At 42.7% G+C, this 23580-nt stretch overlaps 1 protein-coding gene across 1 annotated transcript in view; it reads right to left on the reverse strand.

Moving 5' to 3' along the window:
* Positions 1-755: 755 nt before the first annotated feature.
* Positions 756-23580, reverse strand: part of hcn1 (hyperpolarization activated cyclic nucleotide-gated potassium channel 1) — an 81908-nt gene continuing 59083 nt past the window's right edge. Inside the window, exons 7-8 of the mRNA XM_086096381.1 lie at positions 15145-15309; positions 756-5607 (exon numbers count right to left, since the gene is read on the reverse strand). Of these exons, the coding sequence (XP_085952507.1) occupies positions 4550-5607; positions 15145-15309 (1223 nt within the window). The 3' untranslated portion in view covers positions 756-4549. The remainder of the gene's footprint in view (positions 5608-15144; positions 15310-23580) is intronic.

The following is a 23580-nucleotide window of genomic DNA, read 5'->3' on the forward strand; positions in this document are numbered from 1 at the left end:
TCTACAGTAAGTCTTTCAATGTTTGCCCAATTAAGGACTTTAATGGCTGTCACTGTTTTGTTAGCTTTGTGTCTTTAATTTGGTCCTATTAACCATGTTTAAACATGCTAATAAGGTCACTTAGCTTGATTAAAAGCACTTTCTGCAGGCTAAAAATGATTGGATAAAAAAAAAAAAATCAAAAACAAAGAGTCGGCTAATAACCAGCTGATAATACTGTGTTTGTTTGCTGGTAGCGTCCCAAGCCCAAAAGACACTGATGTATTGTTTTAATATTAAAAAGTGACTTGGATGTAATTGCTAAGCTCGTCATTGGGAAGGAAATGATCCCTCTGTGACAAAAACAAATGTCGGGAAAAGTTGAAGTGAGGCGATGCTTTAAGAATTCATTTCCCGCGTATACAATTACTTTTCATTAAGGCTAATATGAAGCCCCGTTGTTGCTGTGATAACACGGCAGTCACAAAGCAACGGCGCCGTTCCAATGTAAAGCCTTGGGAGATTTAGTTTGCGTTGTTTGCTGTTGATGCTCAGGACAAAGGAAGCAATCTTTTGAATTTGTCTTTGGGGCAGGCAGCTTTACGACTTTGGTCGTGGAACTTGAAAGGTAATGAATGGAAATCCCCTCCTGAAGGTATTTCCGATATTTCACTGGAACTGCTGACTGCTGATTCCAGAACCTTCTCTCGACCATCTATCGATCGCGTCCCGACCCGCCTGCATCCAAAAGACCATGACACACACTCACTTTTAAATGACAATATGTCGTTTATTTTCTATTTCTTAAAGGTTTATTATTTACAAACAAAATAAAACAAAAATAAAAGAAAAATCAAAAGGATTTTTTGACAAACACTGTTTGTCTGCATATTGTTGTAAGAAAGTTTACATTAATCTTTCTTTTCCTCCGCGAAGAAACTCAGTAAACCAAAATGTGGCTCTCGTCCTCTGCGAAAATTCTTTTTGCATCTCTATTTTTCTTCCGCCTAAACCAAACAAACTGACGAACGGCGACTAAAAAAAAGAAAAGAACAAAATCGAGAATATACATACAAACATATGTGCTGGTTTGTTGAGGGTCTCTACGTTGCTAATGTGTAAGCTTGTTACGTCGCCATTAATGCCCGTCTGGTAGCTGTGATCGGTAGAGTGAGGAAAGGAAAAACAAATGAAAGCACATAGTTGGGAAGCACTCCCTCTGAAGGCAAGTTTAACTAAGAAAATAAAAGACAAAAACCCGCGGAAAAAAAAAAGAAAACGGCTTAAAGCAACAGTCCTGCGATACGTCGTCATTTCTATGTAACTATGACAGATTCATGATTAAGTGCTCCTTGTTGGAAATCTGCCACCCAAAAATATGTTCAGCTTTCAACTTGAAAAGTGCAATTCATAAAACAAAGACGTCTCTTACTTTCTTTCTTTTTTTGCTTTGGCCAGTTTCCTTACACAAACGTCAGTAGCTAGTCACAAACAAAAAGGTAAGAAAAGTGCTCGGCGTTTGTACATCTTGTCGTGCGTGATATTACTGCGTTATATTGCACTCCCACCACACTCAACAACAAAAAATCTACTTTACAGATAATAGCGTAAATATGAGAGAGAAAATAAAACAGCTGCTTGAAAAAGTTGGATGCCGTTGAGACATTTGGCCATCGCCGCAAACTCCTTTCCCGTCTAAGGAAAACAACAAAAACACAGACAAAAAACATGAAAAGAGGAACGTCGGGATGAACCGAAGAAGGGCGGAACATGGCTATCGCTTAGGCACAATTACGTAAGAATGTCCATGTGAAAAGTCGATGCTCGCACAGACGACATCGAGGCGGACGGACAATGAACATAATCAAACATCAACATTTAACGTCAACATTGTTTTTTTTGGATTTTTTTGTTGTTGTTGTGACAGTGCATGCTTTCATTGACGGCGGCGTTGGGATCATATCGGTACACTATCGACACAAACTGGTAGCCAAACGCTCGTTCCCGGAAGGGCTCGGATACGCTTAACCGACCTTTTTACGGAATGCGCCGGAGGTCATCAATTGTACTGGAACTCAGAAAGACGGAGAATCATGGTCTTTGCTAGGAAAGTTCAGTGTCTGTTTTTGGGTTGGTTTAGCGTATCTGAGCTCCTGGGGAAGGATTCACATGAGACATAGAACCTTAATGCAAACATAACAGCAGCACTCGGCAACCTTTTTTTGGTCAAGCTTAAAGACTTGAATCGTTTTTGGGGGGGTATCTCATAATGCACCAAACACTCAAGCTAGCTCCATTGACTCACACTCATGTTGTGATTTTACATACAAAGTACGTGCCAAGTCTTTAAGTAACAGCTAGCAAGTTGACAGTTAATACTAACACGTGAGGTTCCTTGGTTTACGATGGTCCTCTCATACGACATTTAGAGAGTACTAACGTAGTAACGGTGCACATTAAACTAGCTTGCGCAACAGTGTAACAATACTAAGTTACGGACTCTAAAACCACCATAGCTAGCGTACATTAAAGACTAGTCTTTTCGTTGTAAGAAGCAATTTTTTTTTTTTTAGAAAGAACCGAAAATTAACTTATCCATTGGAGCGCTAACTGTTTATATGCTTGAGTACCTGGTGTTATTTGAGTTAGGGTTACTATTGGCTCTACTTCAGCATTTCCATTGCACAAGCTACTATTAGCGCCATTGATAGCACTGCAGCTATAGCTATTGGTCTTGTTTTGGAAGAAGATAGCATTTGTTATGATTAGCGCTGGATAACTACAATTGAACAGGTGCTGGAAAAATGAAATCAAATGTGAATTTTTTTTGATGCATAATTTTGCTGAAGTAAAAATAAAATCTACTGGATTCTTCCTTTTTTATTATTATTTTTTTTTATCAATGAGCCTCTCTTTAAACCTCTTCTACTGTTTTTTTCTTTTTCTTTTTTTGAAACCCACTGTTTAAAGTGTCCCCCCCCCCCCCCCCCCCACTGATGTTGACGTATGAGGGTCATATTGTTTTTATGAGAATCGCGTCAAGATAGCATTAGCTGCAATTACACTCTTCATAACTAAAATTAACTGGAAGCTTAAAAACCAAAAACTATGAATTTTTTTTCCTAAAATGTACAAACAACATTTAATTTAGCAAAATGGGCGATGTAATATTAGTCAAGACAGATGGCTATCCTAATCAGTTTTGTTTGTTTGTTTGTTTTTTTGGGGGGGAGGGGGGTATAAATAAACTCGCAGATTTGTGAGAAAAAACTCAGAAACTTGCAAGAAATACACGTAGCGTATGGTCGGATGTTTGTGCCAATATTTTTCAGTTGGGTTTTCAAATAAGGAAATAGTAATTGCTTTAGCAGAGATTAACCATATCATATTAAGCATTCACTTCTTTTTTTTTTACTAACAAACAAAACAAAAAACAACCAAATTCACTTGAGCAAAGCAGGATTCTTGTTAAACCTTTTCATAAGCAGGCTGCATTTTTTTTGCATCAAGGTTCGTTTGCCAGCTTTGTCGCTTGCAGGTGGGTTAGCTAAGTTCCCCGACACAAGTAAGACATTTGTTTATGATAGAGAGAATGCACCACACAGTATCTGTAAATACTAGCTCTACAAAAATTATTTACAGCACACGTATAGGTAATCTTTATGTCACAGTCTATTGCATAATGGTGATAATTCTTTAGTTTATAAATATTATAAATATACACAGGGTTTTCTTTTTTTCTCGTTCGTCGTTTTATCACATCGCAACCATCCCAAATGAGGAATAGAAAACAAACGCACCCATCCGTCCTTCTGTCCATCCGTCACGCTCGTTTTAAAGCAGCATTTTCTGTTATTCATTCCCTTAACACTGTTGAGGTTGCAAACACTTTCCGTACGGTGTTAGTTTCTGAAAGTCCAGAAAATTCCTTCATGTGAGCGTGTGCTTTTTTTTCTTTGTTCTTCTTTGTTTTTTTTTGTTTTTTGTTTTGAAAGATGATTTTCAAGTGTTTGTTTGCACGTATGATTCCACAGTGGCGCTAAACGCTGCTTCTCCTCTTCCTTGTTGGTGGAAAAGGAAGTCACAATCCGTAATGCATTTCAGATAAAAAACAAAAACAAAAAAAATCATAAATATATAAATAAAAATTCATACATTGTATATAATTCATTATATTTCTCAGAAAGGAAGACTCATGTTTTTTTTAGACTACAGCTTTTTTTCAATTGCCATTGCGAAATATATTATAATTGGATTTCAACACGCATGCACTCGCACATTCTCCCAACGCTCACATTCGTACCATATATATATATATATACACACACACACACATACAGGCTATATACCAGATATGTGTATATATTCATAGATATGGCATAAAAGTAAAAGAGATTATCTGGATAATATACATTCTTAAGTAGGATGACAATGTGTCTAAAATATAATACAAGGGCTTTGAATGTACACAATTTCAATGAGGTTATCTGAGAAGAAAAATGTATGCTGAAGTAGTTTGGAACTCCTCCATGGTTGAAAAAGAAAAAGAAAAAAACTAAGAAAAAAAAGATCATAAATTAGATGCAAATCGCATTTTGTCTTGGTCAGTCTCCGTACTGCTCAGGACAGAATCTCTCCGAGAGCCAGGGGATTCCCTGTGCTGGCTTGATGACGACGAGGCCGCCGCCGCTGCCGCCGCCGCAGCAGATGTGGTGCGTACGGGTGGCAGGGCCCCTGACGACATCTGCCGGAACAAATTAACCCGCTGGGGAACCGTGGTGCGGATGCCGCTTTGGAGACTCAACCCCTGGATGGCCGCCGCCGCCACGGAGGCCGCAGGCGGCGCGATGGAGGACAGAGAGTCGCCCGAGGCCTGGTTCGACCGCGGCCCGAGCGACGCATCGTGGGGCAGGGACGGCTGCGAGGCCGACAAGTGTCGCACGTCTCGACTCAAGCTGCCCGACTGCAGAGCCTGCGTGCTCTTGTGGATGTCCCCTCGCTGGGGCGAAGGGACCTGCTGCTGCAGCGTCATGCTACCGCCTGCGGCCGACACGGGCGGCTGCTGGCTAAGTTGCGACGGCTGCCCGGTGAGAGACGGCTGGCCGACAGGCTGCTGGATGAGCGACAGCTGGGACGCCGTGGGAGAGCCGTACTGGAAGCTCCGGCTGGCTAGCGGCGTCTGTACCGGTGGGCTGCACATGGCGGCCGTGAAAGAGCACGGCGACATGATGGCCCCCTGGAGCGGCGTCTGCGGGTTGGCGGAAGAGGAACCGAGGTGGGAAACGCTGGCGGCGGGATAGAGGGCCGCGGCGGCGGCGACCGGCAGCATGCGAGCGGCGGAGGCGTTGGCGATAGCTGAAGCACTGTAGGTCAAAGGAACCGACGACTGCTGGAACTGACTCATCCCGAAGGCGGCGGAGAAGGGCGGCTGCGCTGGCGAGTTAATGATGGAATTGCCGGACATCGGCGTCGAGTTCATCCCGCTGACCGACTGCTTGCGGTCCACCATCATCACCATCTCCCGGTCCTGGCGAATGATCTGCTTCAAGATCTCGTTTTCCTGCGTGTTGAAAACGCCGGCGTTCAGGTCCTTCTGGAACTTCTGCAGCAGCAATGAGTTCTTCTTCCCTGTTGGGGACAGTCGAGAGAGGTGAGCTGGCCTGGCTAAGGGCGCACACAGGAACAGGAACAGCAAAGAAGATCATGATGCAGCTTGAAGACTTGACCGGGGGTGCTAAATAACCAAGTACCAATACTTTTTGTTCTTGCCTAGATTTCTCAGGCATCTCTATTTTAACTCTTTATTTTTTATTTACTCCCTATTATCTGTACTTTTTGCTTTGTCAAAATGGGCTTATAAAAAAAAAAAAGTAAGGAAAGTGTGGTTAAGTCAACCAAGCTGAAAATGGTTGAAATGCAAGAACAGCAACATGGAGGTACATGAACCTGGAAGCACGAGAAATCCCCTCCATGGCCAGAGAAATTGTTTAATGTTATTGGCTACAAGTGTGATTCTGAAAAACCAACACCGACAGGTAAGATTTATTTTTTCCAATTGTTATCATTAGCTAATTTGGGATTTTTTGTTAATCACTTTACAATGCTAGTAAAGCTATGGGAACATGTGTTGATAGCATATGTCGCGTCAATGTCAGCTAGCTCTTGGTGATGTGACATCTAACTACTATGGTGACCAGACGTCCCGAGTTTAACTGGGACTCTTGCGGTTTTGAGCTTTGGGGACCTCGTCCTGGAACATTTTGCTAGCCCCATTGTTTTGTCTCACTTTTATACAGGTCCCATCCCGGTGTCCAATTTTTTTTTTTATTAGTCCAGACAGCAAGCTAACTATTTGGGCCATGTGTATGTCACACTAGACTAAAATTTGTTCTTATTTACTTTCACATTTGTGTTGTTACTCTCATCCGTATGTAATCGCTTACAAGTTTCCCATGTTTTCGTCATACTGAAACTAGTACTACTTCCTGCTTCCATGTCTATGACTCATGGGAATTGTAGCCTTACAAGTCTAATGCTATAGCTACTTACTAATGCTGCATTCGAGGAAGTTCGGAAATCAGAATTATCCCAGTTGGATTTTCCCAGTTTCGACCTGAAAGCGTTCGAAGCGAAAGTAAACAACTAAAATGGCGGATAGTGATGAATTGTTTTTTGTTTGGGTCCTCAAAACATATTTTGACCTCCAGCAAACTTGCCTTCTTGCAGTAAATCAAATAGAAAAGGAACAATGACGAATGAGGTAAATATTATGTTTCCAAAAGGTTTGCCACTGTAGAGTGACGTCACATTGAAGTCGGTCGGCCGATTTCGCAAGTGGGATTTCCAAGTTCAAGGGAGCGTTCTTGTACACACTTCCTGGTATGAAGTTGGAAAAGTCAGACTTCCCACTTTCCTCGAATGCAGCATTTGCAACACAGGCAACTTCAATAGCTGTTAAGTGCTAAAGTCATCAGATTGATTAGCGATTAAATTTGTTATAAGTACCAGTAGTTCCTGTTGAGGATTTATAAATTTGATATTTAGTGAATTTGCATTTAAGTTTAGTTTGACTTTTTAATTTTTTTTTATTGAAAAGCATCTGTACTTCTACTTAAGTACACAGTGTGAGTACTTTTCCCACCTCTGGATTTGACCAGTGATGGCCAAGCTAATTTCGGTCTTCAAGCTAATAAGCAAATTTCGGTCTTCAAGCTGCACCTTTTACACATCCACTAAACTCGGTGGTATGGAACGTGAGGTGTGAGGTACACTGAAAGGTGATGGTGGCGATGGCGACTAGAGGGGTCTGAGAGGAAGGGGGTGAAGGACACATAAAGAGACAAAGATTACGTGTGACGTCGACTGGCGGAAAAGTGCTGACCAAAGACGGAATACTGATGAGTCTCAGCCACGCGTCACCACTCTGGACACTTTCCCTCCCAAAGACGACACGTAAGTCTAATTGAAAGTCACAGTCTATTCAAACCACAAGGACTAACACGCGTCACACAAGGACACCTACAATATCCACTTCTTAAGACTAAGTCAAGAAAAAAAAAGAACTATTTGACCACTCTTACCACAGAGTGCTTTTGAGGTGACGTTCATATTTATGTATGAAACAATCGCGCTTCCAACTGGACCGCACAATTTAATTAGAACATAGAACATAATTCCTCCCATACAACTTTTCAAAAGAACTCGCTACACAGTGGGTGTCGTCCGCCCCAATTTCGCAGCGGCGTAAGAATACGATACAATACGTGAAGGGGGGGGGGGGGGGCTGCTCAGTTAGCACCGCACATTTGCATTATGCCTTTGATTCAATTATATTTACAGACTCGGATTTCTTTTTTAATACAAGTATCGGCTATAATTGTGACTTTACTGCAGCATTAGCATAGGTTAGTGATACTAGTGATAGCACGTGTTAATATTCCGACATATTTGGGTTGCGTCATCGCATAGATTGAATGGACAAAACCAGGCACCCACTGTATTACTACAATTTTTGTAATATTATAATTAATTTCTTCAAATACTATAATAATCCATCTAACAGGTCCTTTTTTCCCCTTTATGTAATTAATGTAACACTAGAGCTTTTTTCCCCTTTAAGACTCATGTGTCACATAAAAGTCAGGAAATTGTCCAAAATATACAACTTTACAGCTTTAACATGTTTTTCTTGAAACAGTACCACTTTTCTCGGAACAGTAAGATTTTTTACTTGTAAAATTACAATTTTATTCGTAAATTTCACGACTCATTTTCAAAACAATTAGCCTTTAAAGTAATGATGCAAATCTCGTAACATTACGTAAACTAAAATGGATGGATGGATGGAAAACGAAACCATTGTTAAGATTTTTTTTCCTTAAAAGGGCATCTATGATTTCATTTTCGTACATTTATGACTTTGTTTTCGTAAAAACTAAGAGCACTATTGCTACTACTATTATCGTAACATTGCGGCTATTATTACAATTTTATTCTTAAAACTGCAACTTTTCTCGTTACTTATTTCAAACACCACAAACTATTCTCATAACACTGATTTTAACCTCATGAAAATACAATTTAACTCAGCTTGTCTTTATTACTTGTAATTTTGGTTCCTTAGGAGTACAAATAGTCTCATGATATGATTTTATTCTACAGTTAATTTTCGTAATAAAGATTCTCATAAAATGGAATTTTCCTTCTCATGAGGTTTACACTGCCATGACACATATCGGAATTGTGTCAGTCCAGCCAGTAAAGTAACTTCTTCGGCACTTCAAAACGTAAACTGTGGTACAATTACAGCAGACGGACTTGTCCTTTCATGATGATGCAGTGACTGAGGCCGCCCGCGCCAAAAGACGCACTTCTCGCGATCACTGCGGGTCTTGCGTATCGACAGCCCCGTGACATAACGTTGCTGGCTAAAGAAGACGGAGTGGACGACAAGTGCGCTCAAGGCTTCAACCTCAGTCACTCCATCATGGAGACTCCGTCCGTCCTCCAGGGGATGAACACTTCTCCGCTTGGACGGCGGCTTTTCCGCTCAAGGCCGCAGGTAAACTAACAAACTCGCGTCAGCTTTGAAAAGGATTGATGTCACCTCTGTGGACTGTGGTTTCTCACTACGGGCTACAGCTAGCACCACCGACTACCAGTTGACTTACGATGCTGTTTTTATGGCATTTTTAAAGGTGACAGGATTTATCTCTGCAGATTGGAAGAACGGCAAACAATTCATAACACTCACATAGCTGCTTGGACAACAAAAAAATATAGCGGTACGCTCGGAACTGGTCGCCGGACAATCGCAGGGAATTGACTTCAAAGGTATTGTATCTACTTCAACAAAATTCGAAAATTAGAAATGATCAGAACTGGGCAAAACTGTCATTACATTGATCCGGCATCATTGACGGATTCTCACCTTTCGCCTTGAAAAAAAATACACGGACTGAGCACCGACTGAAGCAGATTTACATCCGTTGATCCGGGTCAGTACAGCGGGTCCTTCTCAGTCCATGTATTTTTTCGAGCCTTCATGTCATAAAGCACTCGCCAAAAATGTGGGCTTGTAACGGAGTTTTTGCCCAGCTCTGGAAATTATACATCGAAACTTCACCAGAAAAAAAAGAAAAAAAGAATAATATGTCACTCATTACTTGAAATAACAATAAAGGATAAAGAAAAACAACTTTTAGAACTGAATATATGTAATTATAGCTCAACACGTACGCACATTAAACAAATAAAAACACACAAATAAACAAAACATGAAAACAGAAATATGAATACAGTTGTAAGAAATGAGAAGAAAACTGGTGAACACGTGCTACACAAACAAACCTAAACTTTAACATGAAAACAAACATGACTGAAATCGTGATCAATGTGCCTAAATAAAACTAACAATAATAATGATAATAAAAAACGGTCATTTTTATTCATAAGTATTCCTTTAAGGCAGGGTTGGGAAACCTTTTTGAGGACAGTCATATTCATTTAAGCCTACAACGACAAACGTATAATGTAATAAAATACTATAATAATAATAATAATCCATTAGAGGGCATGTATCGCCCAGCTGATGGCTTTTCCAGCGACCTTGCAAGATCGCCCCAATTGAGAAACACCTATACTTATTAATAGTGGGAATTTTTTTTCTGATTTTTGGAAATATGTTTTACATGTCTGTTTATTATAATATTTTTGACAGTTATAAATGTACGAATTGAAAGCATTGTGACCGGATGTATCAAATATGACACGAATCAAAAGTCATATGTGGAAGTTGATTTTCAATTTTTTTTTATTTTTGTTTGTTCAAAAAGACCAATAAATACTCTATTTTCAAAGAATCAGACTTTCGTTTCATATTTCATGGTTCATGCTTTATAGGGTTAATGCAACATATTGCAAAACAAATGAGCATGAGCATTTTTTAAGGTAAAATGTGGCTTTTATTTTTGGAATGCATGGCGGGCTGGAACAAGTGTCCTTGCAAGCTCCATACATACAAAAGGCTCCCCATCCCTGTTTTTAAGGAGAACTCAACATTTATTCATAACAAAATGTGATAAATCACTCAATTATGGTCATGCTGCAGAAAATCAGCTCCTTGTTCTTTTTGGTCCAACAAAATGTGCGACTGGTGATTCTAAAGTTGGAATGTGTGGTTTTAACAAAGAAATAGTATTTTATCCACACAAACAAAAGTGAAAACATTTGAGTAAGTAATGCCATGTAACAAAAACAAGATGGTGGTGGCTTCCATTAGTAAAGTTTTACTAATCAGCAGATTTGGTGCGCAATGAAAAAAAAAAAAGGCATGTGAATGGGGCATCTTTGTTTCCTGGATTGTCTCTCCGGGTTGTTATGTGTCCATCCGAGGACTAGCGTGGATGGTTGGAATTATGTGTATGTATCCTAGTGTGGAGGAGGGAAGGGGTGGGGAACAAGAAGTTTTTGGAGAATGAATTTAGGGGCGGGTCCAACTAAACCAGCCTCTATTGGTACACTGTTTTTGTTTTTTTAAATTAAGCCGCTGTTTGAATGTTGCAACTGGAATGAAGTGTTTACCTGGTGCCTACTCGTCGGCCAGGACACTCTTGAAAACGAGATGAGCTCGTCTCAAGACGGACTCCTAGTCAGGTGATTTTTAGATAGATAAAAGATCACGTCAAATGTGCAACACGGTACTTTTTTTCTTTTTCTTTTTTTTTCTTAAATAAGAGCAAGACAAGCATGTAACCAAATGCAGTTCATACGTAAATATATAAAGAGAAAGAGAGAGAAACGATACAGTCATGACAACGCACGCGTCTTCCCTTGTATGAGACAAACTCCCCTGTTTGGTGGTGGTGGTGGTGGTGGTGGTGGGCGGGACAGGAAGTGAAGCCGCTCTGAGAGGTGTCACTCAGAGTGGGCGGCAGTTTTTTAATTTTTTTTTTTAAATATAACAGGAAAAAGGGCAAATGCAGATTTTCACTCAGATTAAAGGGCATCACGTTGTGAAAGGCTACACATAAATTTAGACGCCTTACTCCACCCTGAAGAATGCAACCCCGTCTCCTTGGACTTACGTCATTACACAACAATTAGATTTTGTGATTTTTCTTCTTCTTTTTTTATATAAATAAAAGCTAGCCTTGACATTTTATTGTATGTTTAGAACAGATACAAAATTTGTGATTCATCGATAAGGGGTTAACTATTGAAGTCATGCGATTAATTACGATAAAAAAATTTAATCACCTGACACCCCTAGTAAAATGTTTTTGAGAATTTCAGGCCATTTGTCAAATGTTAAATTTTTGGAATTTCTGAAAATTTGAATAGTAAAAGGTGGTAGTTTGTATTATATTAATTACAGACAACTGTATTTCGGAAATTATACCATAATTTAATATTACTATAAAACATTTTTATTTTTCTTAATTATCAGACACATAATCCGGTTGCATTAATAAACACCATGCCTCAAATAGTCCTCTCAGGGGGAAAAACCAACAACAATGCAAGGTGTGACCACATCACATTGCTTACAAATGAGAAATGGCATCTGTAATGCTGACTTTTAAAAGATTTTTGTTTTTGGGAGAAAAAAAAAATTACTTTTTGAAAAACAAATATTTTCATCCACATTGCAGTTGAGTACAGTATAAGTAAATGCCAATGGCCGCGAGCTGAGGAAATCTGTTAATTACAGAAGCTTTGCATGGGTAAACACTTGCTGTTCATACATGTTTTGAATAAACAAGTATAGATAATATAACGAATATAAGCTGCAGCATGCTAGTTAAGTTGAAGAAAACGTGCATAGTGTTTGTTGTATACGGAGGTCATTCCGAGGAGAAAAGGTTGCCTTGATTACGTGAAAGCCGCGTGTCGTCTTGGTTGAGTGGTGCTAATCAATGTGTTGTGTTGCACTGGAGCAGAGTGTCCTGACACGGTTACACTAACTCGGTGTAATAAGACCACAATCGGGCGTATTGACGCAGCTGAAGGACGCACAAATACATGGACATGAAAGTGAAAAGCAACAGGAACAGGTAGATAAACACCGCAGCTCCACCACTGACAACATAATAGGCACATTGCAAACTTCCCATTAGCACACACACAAAAAACAGCGCATTGAAAAGGCAGTTTACCACCAATGGGTGTTGTTATGACTTAAGTCACCGTGTGCTATTTTTGAAAGGCTACATATGACAATACGCGGATAATACACAGTGTGCTTTGGTTGCTTGTGTGAGCGTGTAATTAGCCGAAAAGAACGCTGAGCTGAGCGTATGGTCGGAGGAAGACGCTGGGCTCGGCTCCAGCCGCCCAGCCGAGTGAGCGCCGTTGTGGGAAAAGTGGAGCCTGCGCACCCTTTCATGTTTGTGGGGTAATCAGTGCATCGGAAGTAGCCAAAAAGGCAGCCTGACAACTAAATGTCTGATGTTCTCTTTCTGTGGTGTAATAAGGTTAGCATCTCAGGAAGAAGTTTTGGATGAACAATTACTTGTTCTGTATTACAGTGGAACCTCCTAAGTGGAAAGAGAACAGAGAATATGGCTGATGTGAAAAAGTGATTGATTTATGACATGCTGTAAATCCAGATTTTAATTTCTTCCAGGTCTGTCTTTTTATTGTTTTACATCAACAAATCCAGATGTATATTTGATTCCTTCCAGGTGCGCAATTGTTGTCGTTTAATGATGGTTATTAAAACATTCTAGCCATTTATCGCTTCATTGTGTGGGGTCATAAATCAACCACTTCTTGACATAAGTTGTATTTTATATTCTCTCCGTTTAAGGTTTGCTTTTGTCTTGTTTTCTAAAAGTCATTAATCATTTCAACAACAAAATGTAAAAATGTACAATCCAGATGTACTTTTGATTGCTTGCATGTCTACATTTCTTTAATTGGGCTTGATCTATTGCTTTAATGTCTGTGGTGTCATAAATCACTCAATAAATGATTTTGTCACCCAAACCCATATCAATGACTAAAGATAATAAAATACAGATTGTATTTGTACATTTGTTGTAGTTTGATGATGGTTATTGTCTTTAATAGTTTATTCCCTTGTTTGGGCAGGGTATCAGTAAATCATAAGTGGTATTCTCCATTGGATTTTATTCCGAATCAGTGACCAAAGGAGTTCAGTTTTATCATATTGGGGCCATTAATCATTCTACAATTTGAAATTTCCCTAATAAGAGATCATAAAATCCACTTATAGTGTTTATATTCATTTTACTTTATTTATAAAATTTTTGTGGGGGTGGTGTAAATGTTAATACTTACATTTTACCCCTTCATCTTTGACATGTGTATTTCTTATTGGGCATGGGTGTCATAAATCATCCACCTTTTGACCTAAACAGTACCGATACTGCTTATTCTCGCTTCTTTAAGGTATCACTAGAGACCAATCATTTCTGTATTCTACTGTTTGATATTATTGAAGGAGTTCTTTAAATCCAGATGTACATTTTATTTCTTCCAGGTATATGTTCATTGTTGTTTTGGGAAGGTTATTACTCAGTCTCTCTACTTACTTTTATTTACAGTAATTCTGGCGTTCACCAGATCAATGACAAAATTAATGAGATTTTTTACAACCATTTTATATTTTAACAAAAGGTCGCAAAAGTCAGATGAACATTGTTATTTCTTTTGTGTGTACATTTGTTGTAGTTTTATGACCCCCTATGATTTTCTATGGGGACACTTGTATTGTGCTTGATCTTAGAGGCTCCACTGTAATGGCCAATCAAAAATTATGGCAAAACCCAAATGACAAATGAAGGTCCCTGATGGAAAATTATTGCCCAGTGTATTTCATACATGTGCCCCTTTTAAAAGTATAACTTGTCTACTATTTTATGGCCAGGTTGTGTAGATCTACATTAGAATATAAGGAAGCACCGTTGTGGCTGAGTTTATAACTGAATTATTCTAGAGTGGGAAAGTGGCAACGTTCCAGCCTGAAGCAACTTCCTGTTTCCTGTCGCTGGCTTTGATTTAGTGTTTGGTTAATTTTCGAGCAGGGGTGGGGAACCTTTTTCCTATTAGGGGCCATAAAGTCCTCCCAGGTCTGTACTAAATTGGTGGAAAAAATACGATGCAACAATCCAACAACATTTTTATCATGATGTATTATGAGCATTTTTTTCATTCAATGTGTGTGGACCTTTTTTTTTAGAATTGCATTCAAATGCCCTCGCCGTATTTTAGGTTCCCCACCCCCGATCTAGGCCCTCTTATTCGGGGGTGGGGTGCTGCTCATACCCAGGAGTGCAGATGAGTGAGAAGAGGGCCACACAACACATGCATGTGAGGTTAGCTTCCATCCACTTGCTGGCGTCCAGTGAGGGTGGGCGGGGTCAACGCCTCCTCCGACCTTCTCCAGGACGGCGGCATGCGCATCCTCCCCAGTTAAACCAACCATAAAGATTGGTTCTTTACAAGGATTAATTCTGATTCCAACGTGTTAATTCATCATAACAAATGGCAGCATAACAAGGCCATGCGGCACAAGATGGCGGACACGATGCTTTCATGGAGGGAAGACGGCAAACGTGTGACGACAAGAGGGCACGATGACAGGCAAAAAACAAGGAAAAACAAGTCAGGACAAGAGGATGCTGTTGTGACGACCCTTACCGATGCGATCCAAGCGGTCAATGGCGACCGTCTCGAAGGCCCGCCGCATCATGGGGTACTCCTCCAGAACCTCATTAAAGTGATCCACTGACAGCGAGAAGAGGCGGCAGTAAGTGTCGGCCCGCACGCTGGCCGTCCGTCGACCCTTGGTGAGAAGGCAGATCTCTGTAGGGCGGCAGGAAACAAACATTTTACCAAACAACATATGAAGTTACTGATTTATGACAATTTTATTGCATCTCGGAAGTGGTCGACTGTCAGGTAACACAGTGCCTTAACACAGAGCCACATCAGTTAATTTTGGACATTTTGGAAACTGAACAAAACCGTTTCTAGCATTGTTAGCTTAGCTGGCACCATTGACACGTTTAAAGCGTAACAATAGCATTTTAGTTAACAAGCTATTAACAGTATAATGTCATTTTACAGATAATACAAGCACATTGCTAACCTTGGAGCAGATATTGGTATGCCTGCCGATTTTGGTCGAAATGACTCACTTTATCCACAGCCTGCATTTGTGTGGTTTATTTTTTTGGTTAAGAATAGGGATGGAGGGGTACTACAACTGCATCGGTTTAGTTCTTGAATAAAAAAAATGGGCGTTGGGCGTAGCTGTTCCTAATAATGTTTTAAGGGATTCAACTCCGACTAAGCAGACAACCACATAGATTTATCTTCGTAAGTAGTTATTCTGTGCTGTGCTTTGATTGGCCAGTCTGCATTTGCGGGCTGCGGATTAACTAAATGTTCGTGACACATTAGCATGTAGATGAACCTTGAACGTGAAGGTACAAAAGGAGACGCTTACGTCGAGTGTAAATAAACTCTGTCACTTGAGCATCGCTGAGCCCATTTATCATCCGCCGCACGGCTAATGGCCTTTTAATGCAATGCAGTCGGGGCCTGTCAAGCATCACACCGCATCGCTGCATTGCACCAACCGAGCCGCTTCTTTTTTAGTCTTTTGGCATGCCTACATGATATGAAGGGAATGAACCGCTTTGCATTAGCGGATCTACTGACTCAATACCACGTGTCAGCACATCCAGACCATTTGTCACTGTATTCACAGGGCAAATTGTGAATGGGTATTGATGCAAGTGTCAAATATACATTTGACTTTGTCTAAGAGTGAGAAAAATGGCATGGGTAAGCCATGCACATTTTTCATAATGAACTTTTTCAACACTCCTCCGTGAGTCATCACCTTATCGTGGTGGAGGGGTTTGCGTGTCCCAATGAACCTGGGAGCTATGTTGTCCGGGGCTTCATGCCCCTGGTAGGGCCACCCATGGCAAACAGGTCCTAGGTGAGGGACCAGACAAAGCATGGCTCGAAGGACCCCAATGATGCATACAAACTTTGGATTTTCGTTTCCCTTGCCCGGACGCGGGTCACCGGGGCCCCCCTCTGAAGCTAGGCCTGGAGGTGGGGCTCGAAGGCGAGCGTCTGGTGGCCGGGCCTACACCCATGGGGCCCGGCCGGGCACAGCCCGAAAAGGCAACGTGGGTCCCCCCTCCCATGGGCTCACCACCGGTGGAAGGGGCCAAAGGGGTCGGGTGCGCAGTGAGCTGGGTGGCAGCCAAAGGCGGGGGCCTTGGCGGTCCGACCCTCGGCTACTGAAGCTAGTTCTGGGGACATGGAATGTCACCTCTCTGACAGGGAAGGAGCCCGAGCTGATGTGCGAGGCTGAGAAGTTCCGACTAGATATAGTCGGACTCACCTCCACACACACGGCTTGGGTTCTGGTACCAATCCTCTCGAGAGGGGCTGGACCCTCTTCCACTCTGGAGTTGCCCACGGTGAGAGGCGCAGAGCAGGTGTGGGCATACTCATTGCCCCCCGGCTGGGCGCCTGTGCGTTGGGGTTTACCCCGGTGAACGAGAGGGTAGCCTCCCTCCGCCTACGGGTGGGGGGACGGGTCCTGACTGTTGTTTGTGCTTATGCACCGAACAACAGCTCAGAGTACCCACCCTTTCTGGAGTCCTTGGAGGGTGTGCTGGAGAGCGCTCCCCCCGGGGACTCCCTCGTTCTGCTGGGGGACTTCAACGCTCACGTGGGTAATGACAGTGAGACCTGGAGGGGCGTGATTGGGAGGAACGGCCCCCCCGATCGAAGCCCGAGCGGTGTTTTGTTGTTGGACTTCTGTGCTCGTCACGGACTGACCATAACGAACACCATGTTCAAGCACAAGGGTGTCCACATGTGCACTTGGCACCAGGACACCCTAGGCCGCAGTTCGATGATCGACTTTGTAGTCGTGTCATCGGATTTGCGGCCTTATGTGTTGGACACTCGGGTTAAGAGAGGGGCGGAGCTATCAACTGATCACCACCTGGTGGTGTGTTGGCTCCGATGGCGGGGTAAGATGCTGGTCCGACCAGGCAGGCCCAAACGTATTGTGAGGGTCTGCTGGGAACGTCTGGCAGAATCCCCTGTCAGAAAGAGTTTCAACGCCCACCTCCGGCAGAGCTTCTCCGTTGTCCCGGGGGAGGCGGGGGACGTTGAGTCCGAATGGACCATGTTCCGTGCTTCCATTGTTGAAGCGGCCGATCGGAGCTGTGGCCGTAAGGTGGTTGGTGCCTGTCGGGGCGGCAATCCTCGAACCCGCTGGTGGACACCAGCGGTAAGGGATGCCGTCAAGCTGAAGAAGGAGTCCTATTGGGCCTTTTTGGCCTGTGGGACTCCGGAGGCTGCTGACAGGTACCGGCTGGCCAAGCGGAATGCGGCTTCGGTGGTCGCTGAGGCAAAAACTCGGACATGGGAGGAGTTCGGTGAGGCCATGGAGAACGACTTCCGGACGGCTTCGAGGAAATTCTGGTCCACCATCCGGCGTCTCAGGAGGGGAAAGCAGTGCGCCATTAACACTGTGTATAGTGGAGATGGGGTGCTGTTGACCTCGACTTGGGACATCGTGAATCGGTGGGGAGAATACTTCGAAGACCTCCTCAATTCCACCAACACGCCTTCCTTTGAGGAAGCAGGGTCTGGGGACTCTGAGGTGGGCCCCCCTATCTCTGGGGTCGAAGTCACTGAAGTGGTTGGAAAGCTTCTCGGTGGCAGGGCCTCGGGGGTGGATGAGGTTCGCCCGGAGTTCCTAAAGGCTCTGGATGTAGTGGGGCTGTCGTGGTTGACACGTCTCTACAACATCGCGTGGACATCAGGGACAGTGCCTCTGGATTGGCAGACCGGGGTGGTGGTTCCTCTTTTTAAGAAGGGGGACCGGAGGGTGTGTTCCAACTTTAGAGGGATCACACTCCTCAGCCTCCCAGGTAAGGTCTATTCGGGGGTGCTGCAGAGGAGGATCCGTCGGGAAGTTGAATCTCGGATTCAGGAGGAGCAGTGTGGTTTTCGTCCCGGCCGTGGAACAGTGGCCTCCTGGGCGCCTCCCTGGAGAGGTGTTCCGGGCATGTCCTACCGGCAGGAGGCCCCGGGGACGACCCAGGACACGCTGGAGAGACTACGTCTCACGGCTGGCTTGGGAACGCCTTGGGATCCCATCGGAGGAGCTGGCTGAAGTGGCTGGGGAGAGGGAAGTCTGGGCTTCCCTGCTAAAGCTGCTGCCCCCGCGACCCGACCCCGGATAAGCGGAATTGAAGACGGAACGGAACTTTTTCAACATATTTAGAATAAGAAAAAAAAACAGACATTCAACTTGCTTTAGCTTGCATAATAAATATACAGTACAAAAAATATTTAATATAGTTTATTAATATATAGCCTATACTACTTAAAAGGTTCCTACTCCTGGCTAACTTGCTATAATTCCTTTTCAGTTTTCGGACCTGACATGCGTGCTCACTTTTTAGCTGCTGTATTGTTACTTTTATCTCTAAACAGCTCTTAATTAACCTGCTAACTTGCTGTTCATAGTTAATATAGTACCACCAATGTACTTATTCTGGCATTTTGTGGCTACATTTCATGATTGCTTAGTGGTTAGCATTGGTTCTCTGCTTACTCCTGCTCATTATTCTTAGTCCTCATTAATTGATAACAATACGTGGTTGCTTATTTCCTACCATGAGGCAAGGATTACTGACTGACAGTGTTTAGCCGTGCACGCTATCTAGCCACAGCTGATAGCTATCTTAATTAATAGCTTAGCTTAGTTTATTTTAGCTTAATAACTGAATTTACCTGCTAACTTGCTGTTCATAGTTGACATAGTACCACCAATGTACTTATTCTGGTATTTTGCGGCTACGTTTCATGATAGGTTAGCGGTTAGCATGGCTTCTCTGCCTACTCCTGTTCATTATTCCTAGTCCTCATATTCCGGTATACGTGGTTGCTTATTTCCTGCCATGAGGCAAGGATTACTGACTGACAGTGTTTAGCCGTGCTCGCTGTCCAGCCACAGTTGATAGTGTTGGAATGACCATCTTTGTCTTCCGTGTGTTCGCTTTGTTCCGGGTAGAGAGAATGTTGATTTTCTGAATACAGACTGGAGATCGGTGAACAGGTCCTTCGAAGGATTTATTTTACAGAATATTCCGGACACAAACGAGTTTACAGAAGCACAACTGCAGCTCCTCGCAAGTGTGTCCTTACAGCGGACTCGTAGCATTCTTATACTATCTAGAAGGGCGGTACCACCAGCCCCCCCCCCCCCCCCCCCAGCCAAGACAGACTTTTACAGCATTCAATACACATTGACAGATGGCCTTTTGATGTGGAAATATAGTAGGTCTCAGACCTGACGTCACCTAGCATAAGATAAGCCTTACAAAGAAATCATATTAACACATTGGCTTCAACCCCAGACAAATGGCCCATTGTTGTTAAAATAGAGGAACCCCCCCCCCACCCCAAACATCATTTAAACACTCACCCAGCTCTACTGAGGAAATTAAAACAGTTATGACTAAATCTAAACAGTTATGACTAAACTAAAACAGTTATAGCTAAATCAAAACAGTTATAACTAAATCTGGGCAGAAGACTCTCAACAATAGCTAGCTGATAGCAAGGTAGCCTAGCATACTGTGCACTTCTAGCTTAACTGAATTTGTTTAAATAAGCCCCAAATTAGAGGTTTCCTTCACAGTTTTGTACCATTTTTGGCTACAACATCTAATTTGGGTGGAGCATGGTGTCAACATTTGAGGATCATTTCAAGTACTCAACATTAGCATGCTCTATATTTATTCTCTACTTCCACCCCTCTTTGTCGTACATCAAGCATGTAAAACAATTCCTGGGATTTAAAGTTCAATTTCTCTCTGTTCAATAATGTAGTCAAATCCCCTGACAAGCTTCACCCACATTTTTTGTTCTCGCGTCTGCCGGAAAGTTCTTCTTTTGTCTTGATTGAATCTTTATTACCGGAGTTGTGCTGTGATCTTTGGCAGGAGCGTGTCGTGAAAAGAGAGCAGGGTGTGTTGGAGCAACAACCTCACGCTGGGGGTGTGAACGGCGCGAACGCTGGAATGAAATGGCGAGGCCGGATTTAACACATACCGTCTTCATACCAGAGAAAGCCATTATTTCTAAGATACGAGGCCTGAGAGATAAGGCGGCAATTTGTCATGTCTTTTGTTTGAACATTAAAAAAAATGGTGACATTTTGTCATAAGAGAAATAATTCCTCTTTGCATCATATTAAAAAACATCTTAACCGTCAATAATTCCCTTAATTGTATTTAAAGATTTAGTTGCTATTACAGTAAGCCCAGGAGTGATTTCCCTCTCCACCATGATGCCTCTGTGCTAGGCCCATGCATCATTGGCCATAGTCACTTTGTGACCTACTGTCCTCCTCCATGTCCAGCTCACTAGCATGCTAATAGTGTCCTGTGGCTGCTTTTTGTTCCTCACTCGTCCTCCTCCCTTGGCTTTCTGTCTTCTTGCCCTTGCCGCAACGGCAGCGGTGTGTAAATCATCAACGGAAAAAGAAAAAGAGGACGGTGTCTCGCTTCGTTGGGCCAGCTGTTCCCGACTGACCGACCGACCCGGGGCTCGCTCGCTCTTCCACACACACGCGGGTGGCATTACCAGCTGGGCGGCAGGGCAACAGCAGGTGGCTAGCTACAGGCATAACACGGCAAAACCCAGCATTGTGCTCTTTTTGTTTTTGACAACCCCAATTCCAATGAAGAGGGGATAAAAACAGAATACAAAGATTTCCAAACCTTTTAAACTGATATTCAGTTGAATGCTGTTTACAACCTGATTTGTGGCTAGCTACCACTGCAATTATGGCTCACTGCGTTCATTAATTTCAGACTACCTTAGATCTATCTCAACATTCACACCTATTTAAGCCCTTCCCTTCATCCAAGCTGCATATCCGGAGTATGATCACCGCCATCATATCGAGAGGATGATTCGTCTGAATGAGCTGTTCTGCCATATATGATCGCTCCATGCAAAACCTCAATGAAAAGCCCCGCAGCACAGACACTTTATGACAGCAACCCCCTTAGTTTTGAACACGCGGCGGCAAACCAAAAAAAGACAACCAAATTCCGCCTTTTGATTCTCGCCTGCGAGACATGAGCCGCGCCAAAGCGGAAGTATTCTTAGAATCCTCCGCCCGCCTCTATAGTGCCTGTCGAACTTAGCATAAAATATGCAGGCACGTCTTAAAATAGGAAACTTTGTCTTCACGCTGAGACGACACCGATTTTGTCAGAGTAAACAAGAGGCGGCGGGGAAGCAGCTGACATTTAAAACTTTGACGGTAACCACGCTGAGAGGTGGAGAGAACGAAAAGAACAGCAGTGAGGAGGCTTCTGATTATCCACAGAATGAAAGTCCAATCCGCTTTCGTCAATGCCAAGAGTGGAATATATAGAGAGGGGGGGGGGGGTTGGTTTGCTAGAGTTCATGCAATGTGTGCGAGGGTGATGGTGATGGTAGGGCAGGCAACCTCTGTGTCCTCGGGGATGCCTGATCCACGCCTTGACTCCCTCCAGCGACCAGATGAACGCTTACATAACGGCAGCGGGGCTGACGAGCGGCCAACGCTGCCTAATGAGAATCTGCATTAATTTGACTTCAAGAGGCATCCAACGCATGGCCTCGGGCGCAACTCAGCGTGCGTCAGTATGTACACTAACTGTATGCCTGACCACGAGTTTGGCAAACAAGGCAACGCAGAGGATGTAGAGATGACTTCAAGTAGTTCCTTTTAAACAACAACAAAAAAGTATTAAAAGAATATGAAATATATAAGCTGTTTTCATCCATCTCAAAGGGCGGCCTATTTGTCACTTGCCGTCAACTGAAAAAGACGTTTGCAAGCTGAGCTGTGATTGGTCGTTACCTGAGCAACTGTGATGGTATTTTCAGTCGACGATGTGGCAAAATGGCCGCCCTCTGAGATGGAAAAAAAAGGGTGGATTTTTCTGCTTAATTTATATTCCATAAAGCAGAATACTGTTACGTGTGTATTTTTGGCTTCCTTTTTTAAAGAGAAAAGTGTACTTGTGGACCCCTTTGTGCGACTGTAACAATAACAAATAGAATAATACTTGATATTGTTTGTGATGATTGACATGTAGAGAGGCCAATGAACTTCACGACTCTAGCGGGATTCTGAAGTATTCGGTTTAGGTGAACGGTACGGGATTTTTAATAGCTTTTAGGTGAATTAATGAGCACACACTCACACGCACGCACATATGCACACACACACACACACACACACACACCCAAGATTACTGAATAAACAATACTGAGCTCTCTCAAAAAAAAGAAAAAAAAGAGAGGCCAATGACTGCATGAAGAGCAACTTGAAGCTGGCCAATGACAGTAAAGCAGTCAGTCCTCCAAAAGAAGCTTTCCTGGCATGCATTTCAGCCATGAAGAAACTACAATGTGTTTATACCAGTGTTTATATCAGACATGCGGCAGAGTGACAGACTGAGAAGTCCATTGGTAGTTCACCCGGTTAGAGACGATTACACTGACGGACGAAAACACACCCGCTAGTCCGTCTTTTTTTCTCTCTCTCTTTTTTTTTTTTTTTAAGTTTCTCGACATTCAGCATTCATCAGCAAAACAGGCATTCACCAGTGACGGGCAGTTCGTCAATAGTGACGGAATGCCCACCTCTGAAAATCCAATTATCTATCAGCCATTTATTTTCAAGGAAAATGCTTTTAAGCGAGAGCTTAAAATGATGCGTAAGTGTTTTACGATCATAGCCTGGGACAGACCCGTCACCAGCATTAACTTGCCCCATATATTTGGATAAATTCACATAGCACTTCCGTGCATCTATCCATTGAATGGCGCCCGCTGACAGTATTATCATAGACAGCATTTACGTACAGTACATACACATACAGTAGCTGGCAACGCCGTCGTTGTCGGATGTGGCAAAGTGAAGCTATTTGTAAAGATGTTTCGCCCAACTCATTAGATTGATAGGGAACCATCACCTTTGATTACATTATCCCATTCTAACTCAATCTTATTAATTAT

The sequence above is a fragment of the Leptonotus elevatus genome, chromosome 15 (genome assembly GCF_054856555.1).
Source record: "Leptonotus elevatus isolate MCC_2025b chromosome 15, RoL_Lele_1.0, whole genome shotgun sequence".
In the NCBI taxonomy this organism is placed as follows: Eukaryota; Metazoa; Chordata; class Actinopteri; order Syngnathiformes; family Syngnathidae; genus Leptonotus; species Leptonotus elevatus.